The 19648-nt window shown below is 30.8% G+C and overlaps 1 protein-coding gene across 1 annotated transcript; it reads left to right on the top strand.

Annotated features, from left to right (window-relative positions):
- Positions 1-13806: 13806 nt before the first annotated feature.
- On the top strand, positions 13807-18345 carry LOC143051150 (uncharacterized). Its single transcript, XM_076224158.1, has 5 exons — positions 13807-13842; positions 15006-15074; positions 16999-17109; positions 17408-17542; positions 18021-18345. The coding sequence occupies exons 2-5, from the start codon at positions 15029-15031 to the stop codon at positions 18215-18217; spliced, it is 489 nt and encodes a 162-aa protein (XP_076080273.1). The 5' UTR covers positions 13807-13842; positions 15006-15028; the 3' UTR covers positions 18218-18345.
- Positions 18346-19648: the final 1303 nt, after the last annotated feature.

Here is a 19648-nt window from a genome sequence, read left to right as displayed (position 1 = left end):
TAACTGTTTACAAAGCTGTGATTGTTTTTTTCCCAATACTTAGACCTCATGATTATAGTTCATGAGCTGTATTTGGCAAGACTTTAAGGAAAATTGTGTTCCTACATGCTCTTAAAATTATTTCTTTTAACTTTGTATGATTTACCGATGGGTGTTTTGTAGACTAAACACAAATACCAAATTTCAATCCTTGTATCTATGATTAGTTTATTGTATATCCTGCTGCTAAAATCATTGATGTAAAGATTAGTACATACTGTAGTTAAGTATTTATAATTTTACATAAATGATATTTTAAATTGACCTTCAAAGTGCTTTTTCATATTAGATGTGCGCATTTAGAGTTTAAATACCTATATACACTGACATCGTTGCACCAAGCTGAGATTTTAATATGAATATTATATTATGCTTCAATATCTTTAACAATAACAAAATTATTATAAGGTAGTTGAATATGCAAAACCAAAAATGTGTTGAAGAATACAGGCGAAGTTGCAGTTTTATTTTGAAAATATACATAAAAAATGTTGCATGCTGATGAAACATAACAAAAGTTCAACTTTCTATCAGACAAATATGATTAGTATTCAAAAACTAGAACCAATAAATCTAATTAAATAGAGAACGTTTGGTCTTTGAAGAATGTGATTCAAATTTAAATACAACAAAGTAAGAAAAATGAAATGTCATGAAAAAAAAAATCCAATAGTGTTCATGCATCCGTCATATCGAATTAGTTTCAGGGATGCTCCATTGATGTGCAAATGAAGTTTTTATTTCTAAATTCAAAAAACTTAAATCCACAAATGACATATTTACTTTAATCGTAAACATTTTACATGAGACCGCTTAATATTCAAAACTTATAAAGTGACGAAGTGTAAATGTTGAACGTAGTAACACGATTTAGAATGACACAAATTATTCAACTTTTAAACAGTACAAAGAGTACTTGTGTATTTGTATTGATTTTCATCCATCACTGAACACGATTCAAATGGGAAAACTAAAAATATTTAAAATATATATATGAAAAGAGAAGTAACTGTGTATTCGTCTGACAAAACCACATGAGAAAAAACAAGGCGGTTGAGTCGAATAAAATTACAAACGTCCATTTGTTTTAGTTACTTCCATAAGATAAAAAAGCCTGTTAATCAGTTAGACTAGGCTGATCTATTTATTTTGGCAATAGACATCAATGAAATAGCTAAAAAAGCGAAGATCAAATGACTTCACAAGTCAATTTCAAATTATGAGACATTGAATCAAAATAAAATCGAAATAAAGGTAAACATGAAAATAGTACGAACTGGATTTCATGCGTTTGCCGCGCTTTCTAGATTTGGTGTCATCTTCAATGCTTATAGTAAAACATGTGTAAGCCAAGAATGTAAAAAAACATTAACAGATGAAAAGCCATATAACAAAACCTTTTAATTGTTTTTTTTTTTAAATCAGCCAAATATATTTTAAGTCGACTCAGCCTGAAGGAGTTGAAACATAAGTTTCTTATAATCAAAAAATTTAAAAATAGACAAATTTCGAAAGTAAGTAATACAAATCTGGCAGTTTTTATAATGCCATAGCAAATATCGCTGGCACTATATCAGATCTAATGAGATGTCAAGTATGTAATAATAACAGTTTGTCCGTTCCAAAGCACATTACCAATGTTCAAAAACAAACTTCGGTGTTGACATGAATATCCATTATGTGGTCATTTTTATAAATTTCCTCTTTACAAAACTTTGATGTTTTCGAAAAACTAAGGATTTTCTTATACCAGGCATAGATTACCTTAGCAGTATTTGGCACAACTTTTTTTTAAATTTTGAGTACTCAATGCTCTTCAACTTTGTATTTGTTTGGCTTTATAAATATTTTGATATGAGCGTGACTGATGATTCTTATGTAGACGAAACGCGCGTCTGACGTACTAAATTATAATCCTGGTACCTTTGATAAATATTCATATCATAATCTTTTTTATATAAAAATCCACAGTGCAATATAATATTGTTAGAAAGTTCAAATCCTACTACATTTTCAAATCAATATTTATTTTATTGATTTACTGAATTGTTTTCCTTTCCTTTTTTCTTGTAGAGCAACCAAAGGGACGTCACTGATCAGTTTAACATTCACTATGTATGCTATGTAATATGTTAACATAAACTGTTCCCATGGAGTTATCCGTAAATACAAATTTAGTAAAACAAACATGCATCCCTCTGACATTTTTATAATCACAAGTTTGTGTGTTTTAAAGAGAAGTGCACTATTGATAGTACGCGTATCTCTGATTATCTATTTACATACACATCATCATTTCTTTTTAAACATGCTGCAGTGTAGTTAATAGAATGAAACCCGGGAATGAGAAATTGTTACACTATGTAACATACAAATATTATTATTACAGTTACGTGTAATCATAGAATAACATGAATATAAAATAGATTTTTATATGATTTTGTTTTCCTTGCACATGGACATGTTATGATTTTGGGCAAAACAATTGATTCCACAACTTTGGGACGATATTTATTCTGTGTACTGTATGCTATGCGATATGAAGTTTTCAATTATTGAATTAAGCAAAATGATATGGAAGTGACATGATCAACCCCTTTCCGGTTAATATTTGATATATATCAAACGTGTATGTTGCCTTGTATGTCAGTACTATGATGCATCATAAAAAGGGAAGTAAGCAATACTTACTTCAAGTTCGATTTGAATTACATACACAATTATCTCTCTTTAAATAGATACACGATTATAATGCCAGTAAAAATACTATGCGATTGTTATTTTTAAATTGAATGAATGAATTTAGTTGCCTCGTTTGGTTCTTGTATGATACTCTTAAAATGTTTTTGATGGTATTTCAGTCGATGATGTATAATATTTTTTATTATTTTACTTGTTTTTCGCGAACTGTTTATCATACGAAAACAGTCGCCTTGCTCTTCGTATTCTGTTTATCTTTCATAAATTAGATTCAGTGTGTCATATTGTGTTCTTTGTATTCAGTGTGTCGTAATGTGTTCTTTGTAGCTTTGTATCACAGTGTTGCTACTTGTTGAAGGTCACACGTTGATCTATATTTTTGATACATGTGACTCGCGTTTTAGATTTGTAGATCAACTTACGACAACTCTTGCAAATATTTGTATTATAATGCTTGTATTTTGAAACGTTGATTGATAAGCCATTTATGATTTGTTGTACTTTGGCAACTCCATAAACATCTGACTTTCTCTTGTGCTGAAAATATGAATGAGGAAATGCATATTAATCTGAATGCAATTTAAGAAGAAAGAATTTAATTACATGTGCAAATAAGCATCATATCTTATGCCAAATTGTTGAATAACAAAAGTGTACAAGTGAACAGCACACTTATTGTATATTATAATATTATTTCTTTTTAGGAATGGTAGATTTTCGTAGGACGAACAAGGGAGAAATCAATTTCAAGTCCCGTTATTTGTGGGTATTGTTTCGTAACTAGTCCATGTTTTTTACATTTACCCGAATTTATCTCCGGAGTAAATATAGTTTCACAATGTTTCTTTTTTTTTTGTCGTTGTTACTTGACCTAGTACAACAGAGCAAACTTTATATCTCAGACAGTGATCGTATACGAAGAGAAATCATCTAACTATCTTAGTTTGACTGTTACATTTTCTAATAACTTAGTCAATTGTCCAAAACTATGTGTTTCCTTTTTTTTCTTCAAGCAAATAAGTTTCAATTTGATAGTGCATCGTGCGCCTATTTGACTGGCTGTAATATTATCTTGCAATTACATGTTTTGATTGTATATATACCATGTACATGATGTATACAGCTTGTACTACACAAGAGAGGTTATTCATTCTTATACTTATGATATTGTTCTTTCTCTGTTATAACTGATTTGTTATGTAGTGGTAAGTGCATCGGACTAATTACATAAAAGTTCCTGGTTCGAATATCGTTTCGGGATGAACATTTCAGGGACTACAATTACGGCTCTCCCTTGACACCAGTTGCGAGTATGGTCTTGTGGAAACGATAATGTCCGTCGGAAGGGGATTATAAATGACTGACCCGTGTTAAGCGAGAACCATATATCTTACACGTTAAAGACACCCTTGTAGATTCCGAAACATGACAGGCTAATGCCGTTACAAGGCAGCACTTACACACGCAAAATGGAAAGGGATTAATATAAGTTTCAAAACTTGTTTCCCAATCAACCATAAATAAATATGTTTAGACTAAACTACTATTTCAAATAATGTCCTTCAAATTTTTATAATATAGAGGTTAAATGTGTCTATTAACTATTCATCAAACATAGATAAAAATAAGCAAGTATTGTTTGATTTTCAATGAGACCACTATCCATCTAAGTTCAAATGCAGAGGATGGAAGTACAACCATTCAAAAACTCAAACCGTATAGTCTGATATAAAAGGCTAAAGCATGATAAAATGTGAAACCACTGAATTAAGAAAACTAACGGCCTAACTTATAACAAAACGATTTATTAAAAACAAGCATGACAGACATTAACTTACGACAACCACCAAACTACAGGCGGCTGACTTAGGACTTGTACATAAGCCAGTGGTGGCACTAATAAAGCCTGTGTGTGCTCAATCGTACATTAACCTGGTACAATGGTATAACATTACAGCATAAGAACAAACTGGAAAACAAAATCAGTTTAAAATAACATTACCCCTCAAAAGAATTCAATGTATTCATTTGTTTTGTAATTAGTTATGCTCGCCTTTAATTTCTGAAAAAAAAGTTCAGTGTCGTACAAAAAAGTTATATGTATTTTACAGATGTCAAACTTCGTGCATGTGTATTTCCGTATTTTTATGCATTTTTTTTTTGACAATTCATATCATACATGTACTGACAAGAGTCTCTTATAAACAAGTGTAAACTTCTGACATGATAAATAAAATGCCCTTAATACTGTACATTCAGAAATTATTGCGAGGTTTTAAAGATTGCAAAAATTGCGACAGAGTTGTAAACGCAATAATTTAAACTCGCATTTTGAAATATTTAATTTGAATTAAAAAGGACTTTTCTCAACTATCGTAAAAATTAAAATCGCATTTAAGTCTAAAATGACAAAATCGCAATAATAAATGCACGCAATAATTTCTGAATTAGCAATGCGAAATCATTAGAAAAACACAATATTATCGGTCTAATTTGACAAGAAAATTTTAACAGTTTCACATTTTAAAATATTTATATTCCATACCCTTATATTATAACGGACTAGGTATCTAATTTCTGTTTTAATTTTTTTAAGTGAAACTGTTATACGATGGTTTTTACTTGTTTACTCCTAAAAAAATACATGGATATAGTGATTGCTATCCTTTTATTAGAACAGTATTATTATATATATATATAAAACCAGATCACTAATATGTAATTTAAGAACTTGTTTAAAGTGGTAAGATGATTTATTAGTGTAAGGTCAATGTTTTGTACATATACAGCATATGCTGAAACTAAATTAAACATTAATGATAGAAAAAATATCCTGTTTTTGTATTTCATCAGCTAGGGGTAATATATAAGACAACATATAACTTTCTGCTGTGTTGGGTCTTTACAGTAAGTGAAAAGAGCTTGATGTAAACATGATTAATTTGCTAGATTCATTATTCCTTTCATAAAAATGATGTTGAAAGCCAGAAAATACATCATCTTATTAAGTGCAGGAAAATACCCGTGATATTTTGCTTAATGAAATATGAATCAAATACCCATCTCATTATAACATATAACCATGGATGCTTTATGTTAAACGAGACAAGAATGTATAAACTAACTCATTAATAAAAGTTTTTAATATAGATTTTTTAATTTCATTGTTTGTTATTGATAAAGTGCTTTCTCAAATTAGTCATAAATCAACATTTGTATGCATTTTACAGGATATGGACAGGGCTTGGTAACCTGAAGAAGCAATACAGATATCTACATTGATCAATATAAGATATAAGATGAAAAAATCAAAGGTAGTCATATAGTAAACAAGCAAAAAGGGAGGCACATACTTAAAATGATTCTTATACTTATGTTGTAGGCATGCCACTAGTTGGATATAATCAATTGCATACATTCTGATAATGATGTATTTACGATTTTGACAGAGAAGTTAAAAAAATTGAATCCAAAAATAAAAGTGCAATTTCATATATATTTGACTAAGAAATAAAAATGAAGTCATACAGGAATTAATGTATGTATATAAGGCAAGTCATTCAGCTTAATATGCATGCTCATTTTTGAAAATAATAACACTCCACTACATGCACTGATATGTAAACCATTTTCGGGTATGGGCTTCATAAACGATAGTAATCCTTCGGAATGGGACGATAAATGAGTGAACCGTGTTAAGAGAGCGCCATATCTCTTGCACGTATCCTTGTAGATTTAAAAAAAAGGTAGACTACAAGTCAGCACTCGCATCCGCAAAGTGAAAAGGTATTACTATAAGTTTTTACCCGATCTACTATATATAAATATTTTTAAACTAACACATTTATTCCTATCTTTTTATAAAAGTTATACCATATATCTTTTAACTGTGTGATACTGAAATTGGTCAGAATTGCTCAGTTGTTTGGTCCGAACCACGAAAACAGTTTAAATACAGTACGGTTCGATAATTCTGAAAACAATTATATTTTTTTCAAACAGGCAATAAAAGGAGTAAGGGCATTAAGCCTTAGTTTTGGCCCAAGAAAATGAAATGTTTGATAACTATTTCAAATTGGCACATGATGCTAAGAAATGTATAGGGTCAAGAAATATAAATAAAAAACATTAAGATTTGTATCTGATGACATCACAATTACGTCATAATATGTACTGTTTTCACAAAAGCGATGCAAATACAGAATTTATGCAGTTTTCTGACTTTATTACCGTTGTGGAAACATCCTGCGCAGCCGAGAAACAACAAAATAATTTGACAAAAGCTTTATTATAACTATTGGCATTATCTCACTCAATATAAAGTTGTTTCTTGGTGCGCACATACTTTTTCAGTCTGAAATATACTTAAAATTTTATGAAAAAATAAAATTTGCAAATAAGTTATGATTTGTTGCCATGGTAACTTGTTTGATGTCAAATTTGTTTTGTTTTTCTTAGTGCCTTATACCTTTGACAAGTTTTCAGTATTTAAAGAATATGTATGATAACTTTTAAATTTGTAGTAATTTTTGGGCCAAATAAGGGCCTTATTGCCCCTACTCCTTTAGCATTTAAACTATTTCCTCGTATAATTGATAGGAGCGTCATTGATGAGTCTTATGTAGAGGAAACGCGCATCTGGCTTACTAAATTATAATCCTGGTACCTTTGATAACTAATAACATAACTTTTGTAAAAGAGGCTTCTCTGCATTTTTTTAACAACATCAGGAGTTCAATTAGGGTACTGACCAACGGTTCCTATGGTTGACCTTTATATCCGATGGCTGGCTTCAAACTGGAATGGATTTCCTTCTACCTGTAGACTATATGAGACATGCGCAGTTGTTTTCTAAACTCGACTAGAGTGAACTTTTAATAGGTTTACCAAATGACGAAAGCTTCAACTATGATCACACACAACATACCACATTTTAAATTAAATAAACGTGATTGATATTGAGAAAAAATTCTATGAGATAACATTTTGAATTAAATTGTGAGAAGCTAGGTTTCATAATATGCTTTAAGAATATTAAAGGAGAAATAAGGTCACCGATCTTGTTTTCTTGCTACAAATAAAAATAAAAAAAACCCAACCCGTCTCGTATATATCTTATCTCCCTTTAAATGGCTAATTTGGGAAACAAATTATTTTAAACACTAAATTTGATATTTGTTTGAATATTTTGAATATAACAATAATTTACAAAGTATTCTTTATTGAAATAAAGAGTCTAACCGTCGATTTGCAAATCTGTCTCCAAATCTGCAGGTTTGGGCAAATAACTAGTCCGATTTTGTACTGCGATTTTACAATCCAACATGGCGGTATACTAGGAATTGGAAATATGGAATGTCAATGTGACAACAAACAACAGAGCAGATAACTGCCGAAAGCCACCAATGGGTCGTCGACGTAGCGAGAAAATACCACACTCGTAGGTGGACCTAACCTGGCCCCTTACTGAAAATATGTACTAGTTCAATAACAATTGACGTCATACTCAACTCCAAAAACAACTAAATGAACTAAAATTAAAAAATCATACAAGAATAGCAAAAAACAGAGGTTCTTGACTGTGGACAGGCGAAACAATGCAGCTTGGTTAAAAATGTTTTGGGAGAAGTCATCTCCCCTTATACCTTTAGTCAATGTCCAATAGAGAAACGCAATTTAAAATTAATTCGGAGTCCGATGTCAGAATAAGCAACAAAAGAAACCAAACAAATCGTCAAAGATGAATAAATTAACAAAGGACTACATGTAGTTACTGACATGACAGCTCCATATCTCAAATTGATTTGAATATTATGCCATAATATGAAAATCAACCACATTCCTACCTAGTGGTATATTAACATGCCATCATCATACACTATATAAGATGAACATAACCAATATCATGCCAATAACATGTCTTGAAATACATGTGGTAATATTCGTACCAAAATGTGTCATTCTCAATGACCTGACAACAGTATCTTAACTATATCCCTTCTTAATAAGTCTGCTAAAAGGTTTTGATGTCTTTTGAGCGTAATGTCGACATATTTTTGCTTTGTAAATACTATTCCCATAACAGCATGGATCTGAAATTTGTAAACGTATAAGGTGTCTGCATGTTGATTTACATTCACGGTTGATGTCTCTGTACCGATGGTAAGTTTATCAAATGTTTGTGATATCAAAAACCCTGTGTAATATTTTTTTTCAATTACATATAGATTTATTTATTTTGAATCAAATATGTTGCAACATAACAGGCGAATCGAATAAACTGAGATATATAAACACCATAAGAACATCACAATCTAAAAATGGATAACTAGCAATACATGCAATAGGAAATGAAAAATCGTCTAATCTATTCATTTTCTACCTCAGGAATAGATTACTTTAGCTGTATTTGGCAAAACTTTTAGGAATTTTTGGTCCTCAATGCTCTTCAACTTCGTATTTCATTTGGCCTGTTAATTTTTTTTTTGATTCGAGCGTTACTAATGAAGCTTTTATTGGCGAAACCCGCGTGTGGCGTCAATATATAATTTGAATACTGGTATCTATTATGAGTTTATTATCATAAATGTTGGCATTAAGCTAACATTCTTTTACGAGAAAGATATTTAAAATAATGAATCAAACTGGTGAAAAAAACGAGCAAATATGCATCAAGTAATGTTATATATATATATATGGTGTCACGATATCACAGTAGCATGGGTTCGAATCCCGGCGAGGGAAGAACCAAAAATTTGCGAAAGCAAATTTATAGATCTAACATTGTTAGGTTGATGTTTAGACGAGTTGTATATACATTATGTACACAGCCATGTATCACCATCATTGATGGCGATCCGATGGATACATCTATTGTAGGGTTGTCACTGACTCAGACGTACTTATGAATATAATTATTTTCTGTGACTGTATCTAACATTAATTTGTAGGATCCTTCACTATGGATAATTTAGCTGATCTGTAACAATAACATCTTCATGCCTTATATATCATGTACTGTAGTACGCCGCTAGATTAAAACCGACGTGGAAAGGTAACACATGCCCACCATAAACTCTTTTTTTGAGAGCCCAGGTGGTCGTGTGGTCTAGCGGGACGGCTGCAGTGCAGGCGATTTGGTGTCAATCTAACAATGTTAGATCTGTAAATTTGCTTTCGCAAATTTTTGGTTCTTCCCTCGCCGGGATTCGAACCCATGCTACTGTGATATCGTGACAGTATATATGAAGTGTAAAGCGTAATACTTCATCTATGGATTCTTTATCACTATTACGAATTCAAGTTAAAATGTGATTTTAACATTTTTTACACTTTTTAGAAAGATTAGCCTGTTATGCAGCATTTATCAAGTGACGATTATTATGAAGTCGCGTTTCACTTTTCTTCTTTATAAAGTCGTTTTATCAATCGGAAAGCATCAGTTGTTAAATTTGATACCTGCATAGCATTTTGTTCACATTTCAATGATGTATTCATTATATTTCTTCCATGATATTGGTGTTATTAAGTGATGGTAATAATCGTTTTTTTTTTTGTAATAAGTTTATTAGAAGTAAGATGAAGATCATTGTGTTAAATAATACAGAATATTGTTGGACTGAGATTGTATTTTGATTAGAACTCAGATTAACACAATGGAACTGCATAATTACTCATGTCTCTATGAGTTTCTGTGGAAAGACCTATTGTTTTTCTTCTGATTTTTTTTTCTACCGCCTAATTTTGTTCTTGCGATAAATATTTGTTTCGCAATAAGTCGCTTAGATATTTGGTATATGATATCGAACAGTTTATGAACCTTTGAAATTTACCCTGCGTAACCGATACTTTTCTTTGTAGGAGTTATCTACCCAAACACTGATTTCCTTGTGTCTACTACTCCTTCGCAACGGTAATAGATTACAACAAATTTATTTGATAAAATTGCTCGTTATATCCTTTGCATGATTTGTCCTATTTTGACCGAAGCAATAGGAAAGCTCTATATGAAAGTTATTTCCCCTTATGCATTTGATATAAGTGATATGCATTTCTATCTTGTAAATCATAAGTGATAGAGACCTAAGATCTTTTGATTTGAGGTCCCTGGTCCAAAACAAATGAAAATTAGGTCAAGGTCAAAGGTCAAGGTCATATTCAAATTTTGAATTTTCACTAATTTCCAAAAACCGTATAAGATATCGACAAATTATTTTTACTAAATTGTTAGTTGCGACATGTTGTAACACATACATTTTGTACATTTTGATTGCAAGGGTACGTTGAACATAAAAGGGAGTTTTATCCCCTCTTGTATTTAAAAATACGCGTATGGTGAAATAAATCATTAACCAAATGTAATTAAGATATATGGTCTTTTGATTTGCGGTCCTTGGTTTATGACCTCGAAATTGATCTCAAGGTCATATATTAATTTGACGTTCTAGATTTTAACCTTTGCTTTTACCTCATATGTATACATGATAAAGCCATGAGACCTTTGGTAATAAGTATCAATCAATTCAACCTTGAAAAATACCCCAGAAATGACCTTGTTTACACCGGAAGTAGCTAATGTTTGAACTTTATTATTATGCAAGTATATAGAACCAGATATTTTTGGAATTAATGTCAAGTAAATAATCAAATATTACTGAAGTAACATTTTTCAAACCGGAAGTGGAAGTAACGAATTATATCCCTTATTTAAAAGATAATGTATAGAAACCATATTTTTTTGGAATCAGCGTACAATAAGCTATCATTTGACGATTGAAAGGACATTTTAAACTTAATTTTGCATCTTTCATATTCAGATACATTGTATTTGGTGGTAAGACCTTCAATTGTTTTTTAGTTATACATACTATATATCATAGCATACATATTTGACACTGAATATTAGATTCGAACATAAATAATTATCAAACATATTAATGCATGTAACTATCTGATGCAGTCTATTTGTCTTGTTTTGTTATGTTTCTTTATTACATGATAGGTAAAATAAAATGCTCTGCTGAATATTTAATACTGAATCGTTTATAATTCAAGATAATACATGTTTTAAGTCGACACATTATGTATGCAGCCTTGACATGTTCTATAATTATAATGTTTTAAAGTGTTCTACATTGTGCATTCCCGAGAAAAGATTGAAGTAAACAATTTGACAAATAAATGGTCCAGTTAGAAGGTTCGACGTATGTAGTGTTAAAATCTGCCTTCTTAAGAAAATGCGTTAACATTGCGATCAATGCTACAACAAGTTCATTGTTGGATATAATATAAAAAAGAAGATGTGGTATATTTGCCAATGAGACAACTATCCACAAAAGACCAAAATGACACAGACATTAACAACTATAGGTCACCGTACGGCCTTCAACAATGAGCAAAGCCCATACCGCATAGTCAGCTATAACAGACCCCGATAAGACAATGTAAAATAATTCAAATGAGAAAACTAATGGCCTTATTTATGTAAAAAATGAACGTAAAACAAATATGTAACACATAAACAAACGTCAACCACTGAATTTACAGGCTCCTGACTTGGTACAGGCACATTCATAAATAATGTGGCGGGGTTAAACATGTTTGCGGGATCCAAACCCTCCACCTAATCTGGGACAGTGGAATAACAGTACAATATAAGAACGAACTATAAAAATCCGATGGACAAAAATAAATTAAATAAACCTGTTTCTCCGTCTGTTGAAATATATTCTTATCTTTTTATTTTTCATATGAACTTTTTTTATACAGTTTGTTTTTCAAATCCATTTCTAGTCCATAAGAAACGAGGAGTAACGGTACTTGTTTTAAAAATACTTCAAATGTAGTCAAATTCTAAAACGTAACACTATTTTAATAGTTAAAAAAACCTGATTTGTTGATTTTTGTTGTTGTTTTAGACACATTATAGAACTAATATTTTTTTCATATTATTTTCAATCACAAGACTGCCAACGGTCAAACTATTTGATGTGAACACAAATAAAGAAATGAAAAGAACTCATGCAATTGGATTGTTTAGGGTTTGTTTGATAACAGATCGTAAGCTAAAAATATATGATAATCATCTCTTTTCTAACATGTCTAATAAAAATTTTTTTTTTATCAAATCTGTTTATCAAATGGGTTATTCTTGTTTCACTTGCAATGCTGTCATTCTGTTCTCTTCAATAACACATCACGCCTAATGTATGCGCTACTAATCCCTACCAAAGGGTTATAGTGAAAATCACACGTCTTGATTATATACTCAATGAAGTAGAATTATTCACTAGCAAGTGAATTGTTCATCAGCGATGTTTATTTGCCAAACTGTTTGCCACAAACGAATTATGATTTCATTATTTCACTTTCATTCCTAATTGAACAAAACAAATAAAAGTGCTGTTTTGTCCCTCATAGCTAGTGCATCTTTAGTTAATACTGTTAATAGTATGGTTTTATATTCTATTAAAAATTCAAAGATACATGCATCAATTAAAACACTGTCAACAATAGATATGTTCTGTTCTATTTGCATTTATAAACGAACTTGATAATTCAAACTCGATTCTATCGTTATTTATATACTCTAAGATACAGATAGCGCAATCAACATTTTAAAATTCTGTATACAGGCAAAAAGGAGACTCTTCTTTCCACCTGCATCCTAGTCAAAAATATGGCCAAGATTTATGTTATACGAGATGAATTTACATTTCTATTACAGACAAATGTACTTTTGTAGATTCGGTTTTCGATACGTATACAGTTATCGTTCTAGATCTATCTTTTAAATGTATTATGAAGATAGACATCATGAAATATGACAACAAAACATGTTTGTGCAAATAATAAATGTAGTTGAACATCCGTAAACTTTCATTGGCGTTTGTTAAAAAAGTCAAGGTTTTTGAAAAACGCAAATTTAACAAAAAGAGGAAAAAAGGTACATTCAGCAGTTTCTATTATCATGTAAATTTACTAACTGCGACTTGCAATTGTGTCCAATCAAATTAAACCCTAGCTTTAGCATTTTGCATATATATGGAGCAGCTGTGTTAATAACTCCACGTCCTGACCTGGCTTTCACTGCTGACAACAAATGTAAGTTTTAGATTCAATGTATTATAATTGTTAAAATTTCTTTTGATCGTCTATGTTGTAATCAGTATTAAATTGTATTAATGCTCGCCGACCTTGTGCTTATCATTTAAGCTAAATAAACTTTAACCTCATCTTTTATTTATCATATATTTGATTTAGTGGTCATAAACATTGACAGTTCCAGATGCGTATAAGCTTGAGATAGTATTAGAATACTATGAACATTAACGTCACTCGGGATTAGTAATTAAAACCTCACGTGGACTAAGTTAAAATATGTTCACGTGTATATCATGTGATGTTCACGTGCATCTCACGTGCAATCCACATAATTTTTTCATATGACGATTACCGGAATTGTTTCTAAAATAAATTTTAGCGTGAACCACGCGGGCACTGAATTTCAATGAAATTAAGAATTTTCGCGAAAACATCTTTATTTCAAAACCGAGATAAAACCATGAAACTGAAAGATAATTATCAATAGATATATCGAGAAAATTATTCTCATTTTACCATATATTTCTTTGATTTTGTTTAACACTATTTGTTCTCTAATTCATATACTGTATAACAGTTGAAAGTGAATAATCTTATGCATTGAAATCCTTATAAATACCGAGTTTATATTGCAAATTAATGCACAGTATAACCATGATTACATTCATTTTTTTCCTATTTTCCACTGAGTTTAACCCATTAGGTACATTTGAATCATTTGATTACATGAACAAGTCAGGAATTCTAAATTATTCATTATACATTTAACAAAGATATCATGATTAAAATTATTTACATCAGAATCTCGTTTTGTCAATAAAAGACTCAATTGTCACACTCAAATCTATTCAAAAGATTAAATGAGGGACGGAGTTGAAGACAAAAAAAGACAATTTTGACATATACAGTTCAGGTAATGTAATCCTAGATAGCACATTCTTGGTATTTCGAAAAATGTGAAGACAGTTTTTGCATCCGTTAATATACAGAAGTGACCATATCTATAATAAGTCATGTCAGGACATAAATACTGACAACTGGGCTGGTAAGAAATATACGAACATTGAAAGTTTTAAGCTATTTGTATCAAACCTTACTAGTTGGCCATTAAAAAAATTAGAGTTCATTAAACCTAATTTCGATGATATCATTTTTCTTTTTAGTTACCAGTAAAACATATACAATTATGAAGGTAGTATTTGCATTTGGAATTTTTTTGGGAACAGCATTTTGTAAGTATTTTAAAAAACCTCAATGTTAAGTTTGCGTATATAGGTATTCAAGTTAAATTGTTTTAACATCGAATAATTGTATGTGTTCAAAACAATCGTCGAGCATATGTTTACGTATATTTATGAATTGTCAGTAATTATATGTTAAATTCAAGGTAATATGGAAAACTCCATACTAAAATTTACGACAAAAGACACGATTTGTCCTTCCCTTTTGTTTATTTTCTCTTTTGAAGACAGTGATGTTCCTTTGGCTCCATCATACGGTATTTTATATATTCATTATGATAGTATAGAACTAATAAGAGTATACTTCTTCTAATATAGTCGACGGTGTTCGATGTAATTTTAAATATAAGTGTAGTGTCAAATACGCTTTAAAGTTGAAGATCAGATTGAAAAACTGGTTACCTTCTAACTTATAATATTAAAAAATGTGTATTTCAAATGGGTTATTTTTGTTAAATGTTCTATCGGAAATTTTGAAATGAATAGAACAATTAGAGACCAATGCGGAAATAGACATTAAATTCCGTCACAAAATTAATTAGGTACGCCACTCCCAGATAGTACAGCCTACAAAACAAAGATTCAGACTTTCACCTTTTGTGTTGAACAATACCAAAATAGCATGATTTTTTTTATAAGAATAACAGCAAGGAATAAACGACAATAAACAACTGTGAATAAATATACATCAAATGTAATAACCGGTCATTTTTAGAATATATTCCTATGAGCTGTGTTTCTGCCTTATGTTGTCATCAATGTCAAAACGATGACGTTTCCCCTTAAAGCCAGTGCAAAATATATGTCCGTTGAAATACCTCGCACTGATGACACCCTCATGCAGTTCTAACATATTAAGCAGTCCCTTGTTTAAATTTTGTGAAATTGTCAGAGATGCGAACTTCTCAAGATTTCTATTCCGCAATTTAGAGATTTGTTATTCCAAGCGCATGAATTTTATAAGAATTGCTCTAGGTTTTCCGTGTTTTCCTGGTATCTTGTATGCTGCTACAATTGTGGATGGTTCAATTGTTACATCTAGTTTACTTATCTCATGAAAAAAGCTATGAGGCAAAATGTTCTCCTTTTTTTTCTTGAAAGTCAAAAAATAATGATTTTGGTTTTCCTTTAGTATTTTTCATTCCAGTTTGCATTTTCAATATCTTCTTTTAGTAGATTGTTTTCTTTGTGAAGGTTTGCATTTTTTATAATATGTTCGCATTGTTAAATTATACACTGTCTATTCTTTCACTTAGCTTAGATACATCTGACTTAAAGTTTCGTTCTACAATTGCATTATTAGTTTGAATTTAATGCATCATTTTCTTTAGAAAGTTCTTTTTTCATCTATCTTTTTTTTTAAATTCGACAAGTAAGGTTGTAACTGTTTCAGTGACAATAATTTTAACATTTTTTTTTTCAATATGCTTTTCACAATGTTTTTATTGACTTTCTTATCTCATTTAAATCGGTTTGGATGCAAGGACAATGGTCGCCATCGCAAGATAGACTTTATGCGGGCGTTTGGTATATTTTGGTTTTACAAGTGTTAATTACCTTAATACAGAATATTTAACTCTCTCATTTTGCTGCCATTTTGATGTGGACAATACCAAAATTTAAGATGTACGAGATGACTTTACATTTCTTAATGTTAACAATACATGGCTTTTCGATATCAAAAACTTGTCAAATCATTCCGAAATTCGGAAATCTGTATATCGTAAATATAAATAAACGTGCTGATTTTTGTTTATACGTTCAGGAGTTTCACATTCAATCTTTAATATATTCTCGGTTTCTTGCTCAATGCTACATCATCCATGTTTACGTTCATATATTTAAAAAAGCAACGCAAAATGTTGTAAAACACAATGTAGACGATTTTATATGCAATAGATATTGCTTTTTTTAGGCTGTTCGGATGATCAGTATACGTGCTTGGACGGAGAATGCATCTCTGCAGATTATCAGTGTGATTCCTGGGTTGATTGCAGTGACGGAGAAGACGATATGGGATGTTCTCGTAATAACAGTTTAACCCTTTTATTCAAAAACTAAAAACAAACATTCTTGCTTACTTGATAATGAAGAATACATGTACAAGATTCCTTACAATTTTTAACATTTATATCATTTCAAAAGCAATCTCTTAAACAATAGATGAGTATTCAGGAAAGAATTTAATCCGAACATGTCACTTAATATAATCACATGTTAAACCAGGAAGTGTGCCTTGTATTTTTGAATCTTAAATATCTTGCATGAATCATTGTGTTGCAGAAAATGAAAATGAAAACACATTTCATAATTTGTAATTACAGCTTGTGAAAGTGATCAATTTCTTTGCGCTACTGATTCCAAATGTATAAAATGGTCTTGGGTATGCGATGGTGTGGATGACTGTGGTGATGGCTCGGACGAACGGGGATGCTCCAATCTTTGTTGGAATATATATAGTAAGTAAAAGTATTTTTTTAAATGCAAATGATTGTGTTACCTTGATATGCTCATGCACAATATGTGATATGCTCAGAATAATATGTATTTCAAATGAGTTCTTCCAAATCTTGGCCTTCACTTTGAATTAAATAAAAATGTAATATGATTGCCAATCTTTTCATAAAAGATCAAATGACACACACATTTTCAATTGGAGGTCATCGTACAGCAATAGGCAGTAAGCAATGCCCATACCGCATAACTAGCTATAAAAACTCCGCAATTACAAACATAAAGCAATTCAAGAGAGAAAAAACAATTTGTGTAAACATTAATGAACAAAGAAAAAATACTTATTCTTTTAAATGATAATACACATATAAAATGAATGTTACATGACCCAAAAATTATAACAACTCGCCCTCCACATTTCCAAAAGCATCATACACGTTTGATTTCATTAAATTTTTCTAACAATATTTTATTTGCAATAAGACACAGACCCACTTGCAAGACGGAGTATAGCAAAAGTGAGTGCTAAAAAGGCTGTATCCTGGGGTCTCGACAAAGGAGGTAAAAATAGAGTTGCTGGTTCGAATCTCTACAAAAAGAAAAACGAAGTTGAAGCAGAGAAAATTGCTAATAAACTTGAAAAGCTCAGGTTACTCAGAAGAGGAAAAGATGGAAAATAGAACTGAATATGTACTGAAAAAATGCACGAAAAAAATTGGACTCGTCCATGGACTATGATATAATTAAATATGTATAAACTAATCATAAGCAGTAGTTTGTAGTGTTATATATTATCATGTATGTATATTTTGCAAAAACGAAAAGTAACACTAATGTAATTTAAAGTTTTAATAGATTTAATATCTTAAAAAATTTAAACAATAATTGGTCAATATCTATATCCCTATATCCGTATTTTACACTCTCACTATTCATTCTATTTTACCAATAAAATACTTCTTGCAATTAGTTTTTCTTTTCGAATATTATTCATTAAAATATTCAAATTTGGAGAGTTATCCAGTGGCTGTGGTACATAGGCTATATCAAGCCTTTTTATCTGATAATATTCAGACTTCTGTACTGGATATATCTTTTTTTGTAGGATACACAATGCTAGAATACTTATATCAACTCTTCAAAATTTTTATAACTTGTGTACGGACCAATGTTATACCACAATAGTCAATAAAGAGAATAATTTCCTAACTACTCATATAAAATATGCAGTATAATATGTGACATGGGCGTAATTTTATTCCACAGTTTTCTAGTAAAACAAACATTTTTATAAAGAAAATCAAAATATTTCAAGATATTCCTTACATATATATATGATATAAAAACGAAGATGTGGTATGATCGCGGCCTTATACAGGTTGTAAACTGCGGTTAGAAGAATTTTCGTAATATATATTGTCTGAAGAATTTTAAATAAGCTTTCAAAAGCTCTCTCCCTTATTTCCAAAGTCCGTTACTTGTTTACTTTCTGTTAACTTTAATTATTTATATGGTTCTGGCCTTATACCACAATGATTCTTCCCCTTTGCTACAATGCATTTTTTGGTAATAGTAAAATTTAAGTAAAAAGTTGCACTGCTTCAAACATGAAATAAATGAAAAAGCTTAAAGACCATCATTATTGTAAGAAAAGCATCTTCTATGACAATCCGTCAGTGATTTTCCTTTTTATCGCCCTATTAACGTGTCAATGGTAGGATTAAAATCTTGTCTAAATGACTAAGGCTAATTTGAGAATAGGTCGGAAGGGCCCTGATCCTGAAATTCCGAGATGTGTATCATAACGAAATTCATATCCCGACATCCCGAAATTCGAAAAAAAATATTCCCGGATCACATAAGGATCAATCCCGAATCAATAGCTTAAAAACCACCGATCCTGACGTCCCAAAAAAATCCTGCCTCCCTCTAATCTCTACCCTATTTCAATTTTGGCCAAAGCACTACTTTCACTTTCAACAATAATTGTTTGAAACCCCATTAATGGACATTATATTTTCTAGTCTGTGAGTCCGTTGGTTCGTTCGTCCGTCCGTCTGTCCCGCTTCATGTTAAAGTTTTTGTCGATGTAGTTTTTGATGAAATTGGAT

This window comes from Mytilus galloprovincialis, chromosome 11 (genome assembly GCF_965363235.1).
Source record: "Mytilus galloprovincialis chromosome 11, xbMytGall1.hap1.1, whole genome shotgun sequence".
Classification (NCBI taxonomy): Eukaryota; Metazoa; Mollusca; class Bivalvia; order Mytilida; family Mytilidae; genus Mytilus; species Mytilus galloprovincialis.
Note: the sequence above shows the minus strand (reverse complement) of the source record. Positions and strands in the feature narration are given on the sequence as shown.

Bases quoted from the DNA above. Each gene is read 5' to 3' on its own strand.
- LOC143051150 (XM_076224158.1), top strand. From the start codon at position 15,029: ATGAAGGTAGTATTTGCATTTGGAATTTTTTTGGGAACAGCATTTT. The intron at 17,110-17,407 runs GTAATAACAGTT...TTGTAATTACAG, and splicing joins AGACGATATGGGATGTTCTC to CTTGTGAAAGTGATCAATTT. The intron at 17,543-18,020 runs GTAAGTAAAAGT...ATTTGCAATAAG, and splicing joins TCTTTGTTGGAATATATATA to ACACAGACCCACTTGCAAGA.